This window comes from Pinus tabuliformis, chromosome 5_1 (assembly GCF_031772625.1).
Source record: "Pinus tabuliformis cultivar Carrire ecotype Pingquan chromosome 5_1, CPIR1, whole genome shotgun sequence".
Taxonomy (NCBI): Eukaryota; Viridiplantae; Streptophyta; class Pinopsida; order Pinales; family Pinaceae; genus Pinus; species Pinus tabuliformis.
This window is the reverse complement of record NC_142305.1, coordinates 57,059,355-57,073,141: the sequence shown is the minus strand read 5'-3', so window position 1 is coordinate 57,073,141 and position 13,787 is coordinate 57,059,355. Positions and strand designations below refer to the sequence as shown.

At 39.1% G+C, this 13,787-nt stretch overlaps 1 protein-coding gene across 1 annotated transcript in view; it reads right to left on the bottom strand.

Annotated features, from left to right (window-relative positions):
- Positions 1-13,787, bottom strand: part of LOC149163430 (nardilysin-like) — a 694,409-nt gene that overhangs the window by 246,440 nt on the left and 434,182 nt on the right. The window contains exons 11-12 of the mRNA XM_089431708.1: positions 11,449-11,604; positions 6,924-7,303 (exon numbers count right to left, since the gene is read on the bottom strand). Of these exons, the coding sequence (XP_089287834.1) occupies positions 6,924-7,303; positions 11,449-11,604 (536 nt within the window). The remainder of the gene's footprint in view (positions 1-6,923; positions 7,304-11,448; positions 11,605-13,787) is intronic.

The following is a 13,787-nucleotide window of genomic DNA, read 5'->3' as shown; positions in this document are numbered from 1 at the left end:
CCCCCTTAGCCGCGGGAGACAGGCTTAAACGGAGGGATCGGGGATCAGAGTGATAGCCCCCGGTCTGAGCGTTGTCGTGTCAATCTATGCGACAACATGTGGATGAATGAAAGAAATGCTGCATATTCAAGCCAGGTAAGCACTTCTACTATGCTTAACCCCAGACATGGGTGAACACCCCCAGACTACAAGGCTTTAAACCACCAATTACCCACAGTTTAAGGAAAATCTGATGATGGAGAATACTGATCACACTAGCAGATGCATAGGACCCTGTAATGGCCAGCTGCAACCAGTAAAAAGGTCTGTAAATCTATTTTTTAATGCATAGATAGGATGACAGCTCTCTGGCATTAAAACAACAGAAACCTGCATACACATTCAATAATACTAACTAGATTCTAACATAGAGGTGGGATGACAGCCCCTCTAATGCTAAACATCAAGAGCACATGAACAAATGCATAACAGGCATAGCCTGGAACAAAGAAGAAGTGGAAAGTGAGCAATTGACAGCAAAAGAAGCTTGCATTAGCTGAAAATGAAGACCAAAAGCTGCAGGTATCACAGTAGTTACAGTCTCCAGAAGTTGAACTTTACATCAAATTAACATTCATCAACCTCATTACCTCTTCTTTGTGGGTATATATGGAGGTTGAATACAAAATTCTCTGCTAACCTATGCGTGGAGGGGTCATAACTGACCACCAACCACATTTACTATCAGATATGGTCTTTGATACAATTTGATTGTTTTAATGGACAAAATGACCTTTCTGCTGCAGGTGAAATGCCGTGTTTATTTGCTCAAGGTTGTCCTTCTCGTCCTTGGCCGTGCTGCTCTTTAAATGTGGTTGCTGGGGATTCAATGTGCAGAGTACCAGATCATGGCTCCCTTTCTTCTTCGCATGCACAGGGCAGGCCCAAAACACAAAAAATGCATGGGAAATGGACAATGGGCTAGAATGAATATTAGTCGTTGGATGGCTCAGACGGACGGCCGAGATCTTTTGGCGGGCAGCGTCGGGGGGAAACGGAAGCACGATTGAATATAAGCCATTGGATCTAACAAATTGGATGACGGAGATCGGGGTATGTAGGCTATTAGAAGACACATGCGTGGGAAGAACGTGGACCGTCAGATCATGGTCGGGCAGATTCGACGGCTGACGGGCGGCAGAGATGCGAGAGTGTTAGCGAGTGGGGACCGTACTGGATGGCGGTAAGCGGTTTCCCTGCACCACTCCCGAGAAAAGGTGGTAATCGTACCGTGGGGCGCGATCCAAAAGATTTGTGACACGTGGCAGACACAACGACAGGGAAACCACTTTTCTCGCAGGCTAACGACCGTGCGGCTTTTGGCGGCAGGGGGAGCATATTTCGTTGGATTGAGCGAGACTTGCGATCGAACGGTGTAAAAACAATAAAGGTTAACGGGTGTGATGTGACTAGGAAGGGCCCCCCAATAGTATTTGTTATATGCACGTGGTGTTAAATGACCACAGTCTTATGTTTAACTTTGTGCTTGGGACCTGAAAGAAAAGGATATAAACAGGGTTTATGGAGAAATTTAGCGAAAAACGGAGGAATGGGGGTTAACGAGTATAAGCGGAGTGATAAGGAAAAGGAGAGTTACGGTGTGCGGTCACATTATCGGGGTTTTATGACATTTAAACCCAGCACCCAAGAGCTAAGGAAACAAGGCTTTAAAGCTAAATGTGGGTGTAAACTGGTGATAACGAGGTTTTATGGAGTTATAGGGAGAATGAAGGAGGAAGCGGGAAAAACTTCTGCGACCCTTATACAACCAAAACCAGCACTGCCCAACACCTATTTTAATCCATCAAATATCGAAGAACATAGCAGAGCTAACAAGAACAGATCGACACCTTCCTCGGTCGATTGAAGGAGATCTGGGATCAGTTGACTTCCATAGGGGCCATACCGGATCAAGAATTGCTAGTGAGGACCGCATTGAACGCAGTCTTAGAGGATTGGGAGGTATTTGTTCAAAGCATACTGGGCAGGTCGACCCTTCCAAATTGGGAGGAACTGTGGACGGCTCTTCGCCAAGAAGAGATCAGAAGGCTAACCAAGGCAGGAAGCAGTGGCAAGTGGGTCAGAATCAAGAAGGAGGAAGAGGAGGATGTTGCCTAGCATCTGAGGGAAAGTAGGAGAAACGGAAGAAGAAGGACCTCTCCAAGGTCAAATGCTTCCATTATGGGGAACTGGGTTACTATGCGAGCTAGTGTCTGAGGAAGAAAAGCAAGGGAGAGGCTTCTGAGACCAAGGTTGCACCAGCAAGGGCGGAGAAAGAAGCGAAGACATATGATGATTGTGCCATGAGTGCTCATACGCCACTTGAGAGGTAGTGGGGAGACATCGAGCTATAGTCACATGGACTACAAGCGATGAGGGGCAAGATCCCGAGGTCCCCAACCTCTTGGATTATACCTTGCTACGGGAGCCCCGAGGAGGAGTAGCAGGACTGGCAGATGTTGGCAGAGACGAATGCGGATGAAGCGACAAAGGGAGCTACATTGCTGGAGTCCCAAGACAGCGTGAGGCAGCAGTACGAGATGCATGGAGTTGTTGCAACAATGCAGAGGTCAGAGAGGGAGCACTTGTCAGCAACAGAGGGAGCCTTCAGCATCAGGATTGTTTCTAGCCTGACCGAGATGACAAATTTGGGAGATTAGTTACTTACTTCTCAGTAACTGAGTTGCAATGCAACAGTTAGCAGTGGCAGTGCTATGGGCAGCATGATGAGAGGGAGTTGTCGTACAGATGCAACAGTGGAAGTGGCAGGGCCATGGGTAGCAGTACATAATGTAGCAGTGTAGATGATGGGCAGCAGGCCTAGCATCAGTATAGGGACCAATGTCGGATGATCAGGGTGATGCTCAGTGAGGAGTATTACTAGAGCATAGTCCTCGCTAAGAGGGAGTATTGATTTGAGGTAGCATCGGATGTGCTCTAGCCACGAAAATTGGTGGAGAGGCTAAAACACATGAGATCTTCAATACCCAGAAATGGTTTCGGCAGAATCTAACCAGTTTGGGAGATATTAAAATAATTAATAGTTTTAATGGAGTCCCGAAGTCTAAACTTAGGGAAAATAAACTATTAATGTGAATTAATATAAAACTGAGTTAGAATGGTCCAAAAGTCATGGATCAAGCCAAATCTAATCTTAGCCATTGATTAGGAATTAATCTCAGTCGTTGAATTGTCAACGAGAAAAGTAAAGAGGAGGCTTGAGGGTCACTTGGAGAACACACCGAGTTGATCAAGAATTCGATTTTCTGGGGCAGGGCTTGCTGAGGAAATCGAAGGAGTGATCAGAGTGTAGCTGAGGGGCAGTGAATGCAGTAGCATAGAGGCAGAGATAGTACCGGGAGCATCAACATAGAAGCCGGGAGAGGGTTGACGCAGAGCCACTTAGAGGCCACACAGAAGCAACCAGACGCCACACAGAGGTAGCCAGGAGCTGTGCAGAGCCTAAGGAGGGCCAGCGTGGGAGACATAGAGGCTTTAGGGGCTAACACAGAGCCCAGAGAGGCTGACGTTGGGCCATAGAGTTTGACGCTGGGAGATTTCGTGGGGCAGATTGGGGTTGATATCTGTCTCCGACTGAGCGGTACTACTACCGAGGGCATTCTCTGTTGGGTGAGCCATTTTTGGCACCCAAATTGTATTCTGAAACTGCTTAATAATAAAACTCTCAGATAGCTGCACCAGTTTTCCCGCATTGGGTTTTTCTGGGGACATTAATCCAAAAATAACGGTGTCACTTGTGTGCTTGTTTTTCCTTCATTTGATGATCTGTATGTGTTGATACTGTACTTGCATTTATTTTTAGTATTTACATGGTAAATAACTTGTTAATTAACAGAACAAGTAGGAATAAAAAATCAGAAAGTACAGGAAGGATTTCTAACAATTAGACTTAGAAATTCCAACAGCTCCCGCAACACTCTGAGGCCACTCACACCTCCTTTGGTAGCTAACTCTGACACTAGAAATTGTACTGTAGCCTTTGCAACTTGCACTAGGTAAACTAGTAATGCACACTAGTTGAATCAACCTCCCTCTTGTAGAATAATTCAGCCTCTTTCCTTCTCTGAGAATGTTGGAATCTCTATGGAGAATTTCCCTAGAAATACTCCCCTCAATCTTCTCTGTTGAAACCCTTCTGCTGATGTCTCCCTCGCTCAAATTGCCCCCTTGCTATCTCTGCAATTGTGTGATTTGAACTCCTTGATATGTCTCCAACTAACCCATCAATCTACCCTTATAATTTCTCATTGGGAAACCAATGGCCATGATCTAATCTCAATCAATGGATAAGATAATCTTGACCCTATCAAGTGACTTTTCCAGAAGTCTCTAGATAAAAATCGATTTACCTCAATTAATTTGATTTAATTAACCAGTTTTCCTAAATTATAGTTAGGAAAATATTTAACAATTGGCTAATTAATCTAATTAAAGCATTTTCTTTCATATTTTTTCTTGATTCTTGGATATAATTATCTTCCCGTGTTCCTTAGCCCCTTAGACACCAATAGAGACCAAAACACCTATCTGAGCTACTAAAAAAAACTAACAAACATTCACCATGACTCATATCTTAAGCATTATATCAATTAAAATGAATTACATTGTTCAATTGTAATATCATCCTTTATATGAACATATATAATTTTACCCTTATGGATTACATAAAATTCATGTCCATTAATTTATGATGGCTCCATGTAACAATATTTTGGTCTGTTACTCTAAACAATTGTAATATTCCTAACTCAGAATATTCTTGAAACCCCAGCAAAAAAACCCAACCAAATATGTGCAAATTATATAATAACCCATAAGTGATAAAATAATAGTGGAACAACATATAATAATGTAAACCGGAAATATAAGCAGATACACAAGAAATGCAGCGAGAAATGCTAAGCCATTTTTATTATACTGAGAAATAAAATGAGTACAAGAGGTGATTAGACAGTTGGCACCTCGACTTGCACAAGGCAAGTGAAGAAATACTCTCAGAATGACAAGAATGGCATCTCTGTGTGGATGCTGCTGCTAGAAAACAAATGATGATTTGGGGCTGCTCCGCTCCTCGGAAAAAGCTGAAACTTTGGATTCGGGCTCTACTCAAGAAACCCAGAAAAACCCAGAAAGCTTTTCTGGAATGGCCAACACCCAAAAAACACCCTCTTGGGGTTCTGCGCAGTTCCTCAATGCCCTGCACTGCCACTAAAGAAAACCCCTCTAAACTCTGCCTGAAACCCTGCCAAAAATCCTCCAATGAGACAAGAGCTGGACCCTTGCTCAATCTCCCAACATAACTCCACCTGCAAAACCCCAATCAACACTACAACCAAGAAGAACTGCGTCCCTCTCCAAGTGTTACGCAATCCTCCAAAATGCTGATGAAATTGCTATTGAAATGCTGATAAAACTACTACTAAAATACCGACGGCAATACCTTTCCTGAGCAGGCACTCGAAGTCCCCCAGGGCTAAGGGTGAGATCTCCGAATGGAAACACTCAATGCACTAAACAGTATTGCAGACCAGCTAAACAGCCAGCGTGCTGAGAAGTCGAAACGGCTAGCTCAAAATGCACATAACTGAATGATCCAAAATGAGGGGGCTCCTCTCTATTTTATAGCCTCTGCCTCTCACAATCCCTAAGCTCACCTCCTCCTGCGTGCTTCTCCTCTTGCCACGTGTTCTTCCCTCCTGTGCAGTCTCTCCATGTGTCTGCGTGGGCTCCATTTTTGCGTCCCCCTTTGGCCCCCTTGGCTCCCCTTTAAGTCACAACGTTGTGCTACCTAGGAAGTGACTTTTTGTTCTAAAGTGAGTTATGTCCCCCTTCCTCACTTTTTATTTATAAATAACTATAGAAGGCAAAATTTGAACAAAATCGAATATTCCAATTAGCCATAGCTAATTAGGAATATTACAACAATTTATAGGGATTCCCTTACTAATGAAGAATGGTATATACAAAATCCAATCTGAACGGAATTTATCTGAGGAGCTAATGAATTTCTCTCTGATATCATACCAACCATATCAAGTTGTTTTAGCCTAGCTGGTTATAAACAAGGCTATTGAATTATAAATAATCTTTTTGACCTTCCTTGGAAGAAAATCATATTTTGTCAATACAATTTTGACTTTAATTAGTAATCACCTCTCAGTATTATCCCTGACTGAGTTTTGTCACAACGTAAGTGGAACTGCATGATTAAATTACTAATGACCAAGATACACTTTAATAGAGTTATTAAGTTCAAAACATTAGAACATCAAAGCTGGCACACATAAAAGACTTGAAAATGTTGTGATAACCAAGAAATTAAAGGAGATTGAAATTTATTCTACTTGTACTGTACATTATGAACAGATGATAATGCTAGTGTTCTATACATGGGGATAACAACATAATACTAGAAGCCCAAAAATTGGGTAACTTGATGCATTGGACAATAAAGTGGATTATGGAAGCAACAGATATGAACAATTTTAAATGCAGATGCAAGAAAAAGGCAGCAGTCATAAATATGTCCTCAACACAAATCAAAAGCCTACAATCTTCCTAATGATTTTTCCAAATAAGTTGTTTTAAAGAAAACTAATTTACTCCGCTCTAGATTAAAAACATGGTTGGTTAAGGTAGCTCCCATTTCAAGATCCATATGACTTCTGAGAAATATCAAGACTGCAGTTGAATATTTGAATTTTATTTTCATCAAAAAGGATAGTATTTTTGAAACACATTTCCTTCCACAAAATTCGCTAGATTATTTTGTCATACTCAAGAATTTTTTTGGTCATACTAAATATTTCTTATTTAGACACACACAAGAAACTAAAAGCAGAAAATGTAAGTAGAAATATCACCTGATAGAGTGTCTCGTTGAGCGCATCCCGGAGAAGGTCCACATACAGCTCAGTGAGTACACAAGTCCTTGTGCTTTTATAAGCCTCTTTTAAAGTAATCAAGAAGTATGTATTTGCATGGGGAACATTAAATGTTTGATCTAATTTATACCAAATCTTGATCAATGGATCATCAATAATACATGTTGGATTTTCCATGGTGCCATCGATATTCAAGTCAGATGAACTTTTAGTTGAAAAATCACATGGAATGAAATCATTCTTATCTGGTAAATGTATAGATGGGTGTATAATAGGGGGATTTTCCCAATCCTCTATAAGAGTAGATGGAATATTTTCAATACGGTAGGGTACACCAAACCATGGTTCAAGCTGGACACCTGCACTGACAAAAAAATGTGTTAATTATTCAAATAATATTACTACAATGCAAACTCTATTTGCTGCTCCATTGTCCAAGACCAATGATATATTCCAATCACTTATTTTAATTTGACTAAATAATAAGACATTTTTTTACTACATTCAAACAATCAATGCAAACTCTATTTGCTGCTCCATTGTCCAAGACCAATGATATATTCCAATCACTTATTTTAATTTGACTAAATAATAAGACATTTTTTACTACATTCAAACAATCTAAGTCAGATAATTCCCTTTTAGTACATGCTGCCACTCTTGACAGACAGCCTAATTGAGTTATGTCTGTTAACCCCCAGATTTGCCTGTGCAACTGGAGGTTTATGATCCAGCTCGCTTTCATCGAGCTGGTTCTCAGTGACAGGTGCATTAGGTTTCAAACAATCTAAGTCAGACAATTCCCTTTTACTACATGCTGCCACTCCTGACAGACAACATGATTGATTTATGTCTGTTAATCCCCAGGTTTGCCTGTGCAACTGGAGGTTTATGATACAGCTCCCTTTCATCGAGCTTGTTCTCAGTGACAGGTGCATTAGTTTCATAGGAACCAGAATTCATTTTGAAGGCATGTTCACAAGATTTTGAGGAAATTATTATTTTTTCAATTTTCCCGCTTTTTAGGAGCCAGATTTTTGAGGTCTGTATGCCAGAGTTCCTCTCATATTGCTGGTCCTTGCAAGCTTACGATGTCAATGAGCTTTTTCCAGGCAACATGCAGGCATTTTGTTGACAGTTATTTTAGCAGTTAACTTTTCAAAGCTCACACGTCAATTCGGAGCATATATTTGGATTCCTTGCAGAAAAACAAGTCTGTTTTTTATGTAACTAATTTCATTGACATGTGGGACATTACTATTTTTTGCAGTGAATATAACTAATTTAATTGACTTGTGAGACATTACTATCTTTTACAGTGATTATTTTTAGATGTGCTATAGTTGGTAGCAGTCTCATAGCAGTTCGCATCATTTTCTGTCTTTCTTGTCTTTTAGCTATGTTCCACCCAGACTCTGAGAGGGGAGGGGGGTGTCCGGCATGGGTGCTAGGAGACACATAATCAACATGGCATTATGCCAAGTCTTCTAACTCCCAACAATGCGTCTGCATTCACGGTCATATATACACTGTCGATGATACCAGTGAACATAACCAGGACAACTAGTTCTTAGAAGGCAGAGCTCATAATTTATTCGATTTAAGTGAATTATTGTTTCAAGCTGCCAAAAAAGTTTCATTCAATTCATAGGTTCAAAACAAGTTTCTCGATATTGGGTCCAGAATACATGGGTTGAAACTTTTTTAAGGTTGCTTTGGTGGTAAGAATAGTGTGTTGCAGCACTAGTATGTAGGTAGGAAAGTTGATTCACTACGACGAAGGATATTAGGGGCATGACCTCACAGGCAGAGTTAGCCTCATGGCAAAGGGTCTGTATTTCTATCTATAGCCTCAACATTCCATGGCCATGGTGTGAATAGGAACATAGAGAGATGAGTACACAAAGCAACGAGAGAGGTGGTTACAGTGCACTTCTAATCGAAAGGTAAGTAATTCTAACTGTTGCTAAGTACTACAACAATAAGGCACTTGGGGATAAAAGACAGAGTTGAATGGCAGAGCTGAGGTTGGTAAGGACGTTTTTCAGCATTTATGAGTAGCAAAGCTCAAAGACCATTTCAACTTGCAATTAGACCATATCAGAATGCCACAAAACCATGGGTAACAAACTTTAAGCAGGGTAGCAGTAAATCCACTCTATACCATGTTAAATGTGGAATGCATTCTTTTCACAAAGATGTACATATTAATACATTGTCTTATGACCCTTGGTTTTCATATTCCAAATGGACTATTAGACTTTCGTGGTTGTTCATATTCGTCCACACCAACCCTTAGTGAGTTAAGTGTTCAACACTATTTTTAATAGCTCCCCTACTTTGTAGGAGGCAGAGTTCCAGGGACGGTACAATAATATTCATGATACATTTAGGGTCCTTATGAACACAGCATTCTAGTGAGGCTTTCTTGATGACATGCATGGCAATTACTACTTTTAGCAAGTTTCGTCCAAAGAGTCGCATATCAAAGTTAATGGTATATTTAGAATCCTTGCAAGATTATGATTCTATAAGCTACTTACAAACTACATGCAAGCACTTACTAATTTTAATAGCATTTGCCTATCGATTTAATTGTGGATTTGGATTCCTTGCTAAAAGATGAATCCAATGAGTGATTTCACGAGATTCTAAGGACTTACTACTTTTAACAGGGGTCACATGTCAAATCCATTTACACATTCAGGTTCACGATTGTGTTCCGAGTCAAGTGGTGGTGTTTTCATCCAAATCTAAGATAGTCCTACTTCTAGTATTTGGTGCATGGAAATGGTGACTACACATCTGGACTCCGGAGTCCAAATTTCTCTGTGTGGTGATAGTAATTTCATTAGAAGTTGGGAACTTTCTATTTTTAGCACTGACAACATATTTTTCTTCCCCGTCAAATTTTGAGTCCAATGAAAATAATATTGTGTGCATGCAATGAGATTACTAGTTTTAGCCATGCCTATTTTAGGTGTACTATATATGGTAGGCCCCCTTTTACTATAAGCATTTTCTACATTTTCTAATTTTTCAGGGGACTACTGCTTTGAGCGTGTCTAATTTTAGCAGACGTGGAAATTTGAGGGGTTGACGAGTGACAACAATTGTGAATGGACAAGTGACATGAAATTAAATGGCAGAGGATGAGTTGACATGGCAATTAACGAATTCTACTTTTCTCTTTCCTTGTCCATTTTCCTTTCCTATTTTCCCTCATTTATATTCTACTTCCTATCCAACTCTCTCCCATATTTTCTCTCATTCGTCCCACTAAATCTTTTCCTTTTTTCTCACCTTTTTTCCCTATTTCCCATCCTAAATCTCCTTCCTTTTTTTTCTTCCAAAAAAAATTAGCCCCTCAAATTTAGTTAAGTCGAACTATCTTGAGAAGCATGAGAGAGAAAATTATGCTAAATCAAAATTTCTAGAAATGGTTTAAGGGAGAAAACTATGTCAAGTTGAATTGCTAAAATTGCCTTGGGATTAGAAATATTACTCAAGTCAAATTAGCCATTTTTTAACCTCAGGTATTTTTATCACGTGACGATTTGGAGATACTTCAGCCTAACTCGAACAAGGGCCACTTTATTCCTTCTACAATCTAAGTTCTGTACACCATGTGCAATGACCAATAATAGGGAATTCAACCTCTTCCTCGTTTTGGCACGAATTAGGGAAAAATAATTATAAATACAGGGCGAGGCCAACCTTTCAATTCAAATTGTCATGAGCAAAGCAAGCATCCTTCTCCCTTCTCTCCATCATTCTTATTTCTCTCTTCTACCTCTTATTATTTTGTGTCTAGATATTATTGTCTTTAAATTTTATGACAGTCATATTGGTGCAGCCAAGTTTTCAATTTTGCGGAATAAATTCAATTTTGATCCATTAAATCTGCTTTGTATAATTCATTGATATTTTGTGAAAATTATTAAGAGTTATTTCAGCTGTTTATTTGGGTAATTAACCACTTCGATACGCTCTCTTATTACACTATATTTCTATATAAAAAACTGCTTTGCGAAGGACCATTCCACACATTGTATTTACAAATCTTGTTTGTCTTTCCTATGATTTAATGTAGAATTTCAGATTAGAACAGCAGTTACAAACATTAGGGACACCCATATAAGGTTATATGGATAGTGTAATTACATTTGCACAATTGAACCACTGTGCTCCGTTACACACATTGAATCTCTAGTTCCCATCCAATTTTCATACTAATTCATCATTGCAGACTTGTTATTAGATCAACTATGCAGCAAACAAACCTTATATTTTTGTTACGATTGGTAGTAAAAATCAAAACATCCATGTTAATATAGATCTAACTTTCAACGATCAAATAAATCATTCATACCTGAAGATTGGCAATCAAAAGATCAACTATGCAACAAACAAACCTTATATTTTTGTTACGATTGGTAGTAAAAATCAAAACATCCATGTTAATATAGATCTAACTTTCAACGATCAAATAAATCATTCATACCTGAAGATTGGCAATCAAAAGATTTTGTCAATATATCAACTCTCATATTATGTGGATTGAAGAAGCTTAGTGTATGTTCCACCAACTTAGGATCCCATATTTCATATGCATAATCTCCATATATGATATGCTCTTCAGGGTATACGAACAAATTGGCTGAACCAAAAAACATGCTTTGGTCTAGTCAGGAATATACAATACCTTTTTCTAACCTATGAATATTAAAAAAAATACACTTTATTGTGTAAACAACGAATAAAGCTGCAAGATTATCGATGTCAAACACGTATAGAGAATTTTTGGTTTTCAACAAAAAAACATGCTTTTAAAACAGAATGATTTTGACAAAAGGATTCCTCGCAAGTAAAAAAAACATGCAGTAGCTCACTAGTAGCTAGCTACTGAAAAGGATAACTTCAGAAAATTTCAATCAACTCTTGATTTACATATTCTAAGCATTGGAAAAAAGATAAAAGCCTTACATATTCCAGGCATGAAAAAATAGGGTAAAACTATATATTTTAGTCAAGAATTATCATATCCCCCACGAAAATAGATTGAAGGCCTCGCATCAAGAAAAAAAGAAAGAAGAAAGAAATTATTTTAACGTCCACGAGGCTAAAGATAGCCTATGTGACAGATTGCTTCTTCATCTGCTTGATGTATTCGGCCCTTTTTTTGTGAAGTTTCACAATAAATGCTCCCATCTTCTCGACAAACCCCTCGTTAAATAGATTATCCCAAGAGCTAGCTGCCAGCGTATCTGCATAACTTTCCCTGTTGTCTTTGAAGGCCTCACATTCTAAAATGAAATGTTTTTCTGTTTCCACTTTTCCGGAAGAACAAAAAATGCATACCCTTTCCTCCCACACTTCCTTTGGCCTTTTCCAGCGCCCTGTTTCACAACGGAGTCGATGAGAATTAGTCCTTAACTGAGCAATAAGAATTTTGGCTCTCCAAGAGATATTGGCCTCTATGTATGTTTTTGGTTGATGATTATGAGTGGGATTAAACACTTTAATATAGTAATTTTTCTTTCTTCCTAGCTCCTTATCCCAAGTACGTTTGTAGAACTTTTCCATAACAAAAGCTTTTATCTTTTTGCTGTTTATGGGACACGCATTCAAGAAAATACCCCATTTACTAAACCATTTGTTATTTTGCTGCATCCAAGTTTTTTTGCTCTTGCACAATCTATCATTAAAGACAACCTTAGGCCATCTACCCTCTTCCATTTGCTCAATTTTTTTTAAATACCTTATGACTCGCACCATAGCAATTGCTTCAATAGGAGCAGCCCCTGTTTCACTTAACAAGATATCATAAGGAATTGTACTTTTAATCTTAAATTTGTTTGTAATCAAACGCTTCTGAATTTTCTCAATTTGTCTCCATTGCATGTCGGAGGTACTACTAGCCCACAGTTCACAACCATAGAGAATCACCGGAATCACTAGAAGCCCAAAAAGAGTTTGAGTGGTCTTCCAGTCCCATAACTCTACCTCTCTACACCTATTTTGAAAAGCATAAAATGCTTTCCAATCCCCCAAAGTTCTTTTCTTTCTACAACCATTCCAGCTTAGATTTTTGTTGAAGTCAATTCCGAGGTATTTGTAATCCGCAACTTCTTCCGGAATGTTGCCTTAAAAGTAGAACTTATGTTGGTTATGTTTTCTTTTCTTAGAGAAGACCACTACTTTCGTTTTGTTGATATTGACTTGCATCCCCACACTTCTACAAAAATGCTCAAGGGATAGTAAGTGCCCTTTCAAACCAAGAGCCGATTTAGCAATCAGAGTAAGGTCATCTGCATACAAAAGAAGCCTTATAACAAACTTGCACAAATAGATACCATCACCCCCTTGCGAATTTAACCACTCCTCAAACTTGTCGATATATAAACCAAAAAGGGTAGGACACAGTGGGCAACCTTGCTTGACTCCAATATTGCTTCTAAAACTTTCAGAAATGCCTACTGAAGTTCTAATTTTGACTTTCACCTCTTCATACAGCCTATGCACAGCTGCTCTCAAATGTTTAGGAACCCTAAGTTCCTCCATTCTTTGCCAAAGTTTATCCCTAGGAACCGAGTCAAACGCTTTTCTGAAATCAACAAAGCAACAAAAGACTTCTTCCTTTTTCTCCCAAACTTTTTCAATGATGTGCCTTAAAGTTATGCAATGATCAACTGTGGAATGCTTAGGTCTAAAACCTACTTGCCCTTTAGCACGCTTATCTCTTTCTTCTGCCCACTTGCTAATTTTGTTTTCTAGCATGCTTCCAAATAGCTTTGCAAACAAAGGGTTTATCATGATGGTCCTATAATTAGAGGGATTATT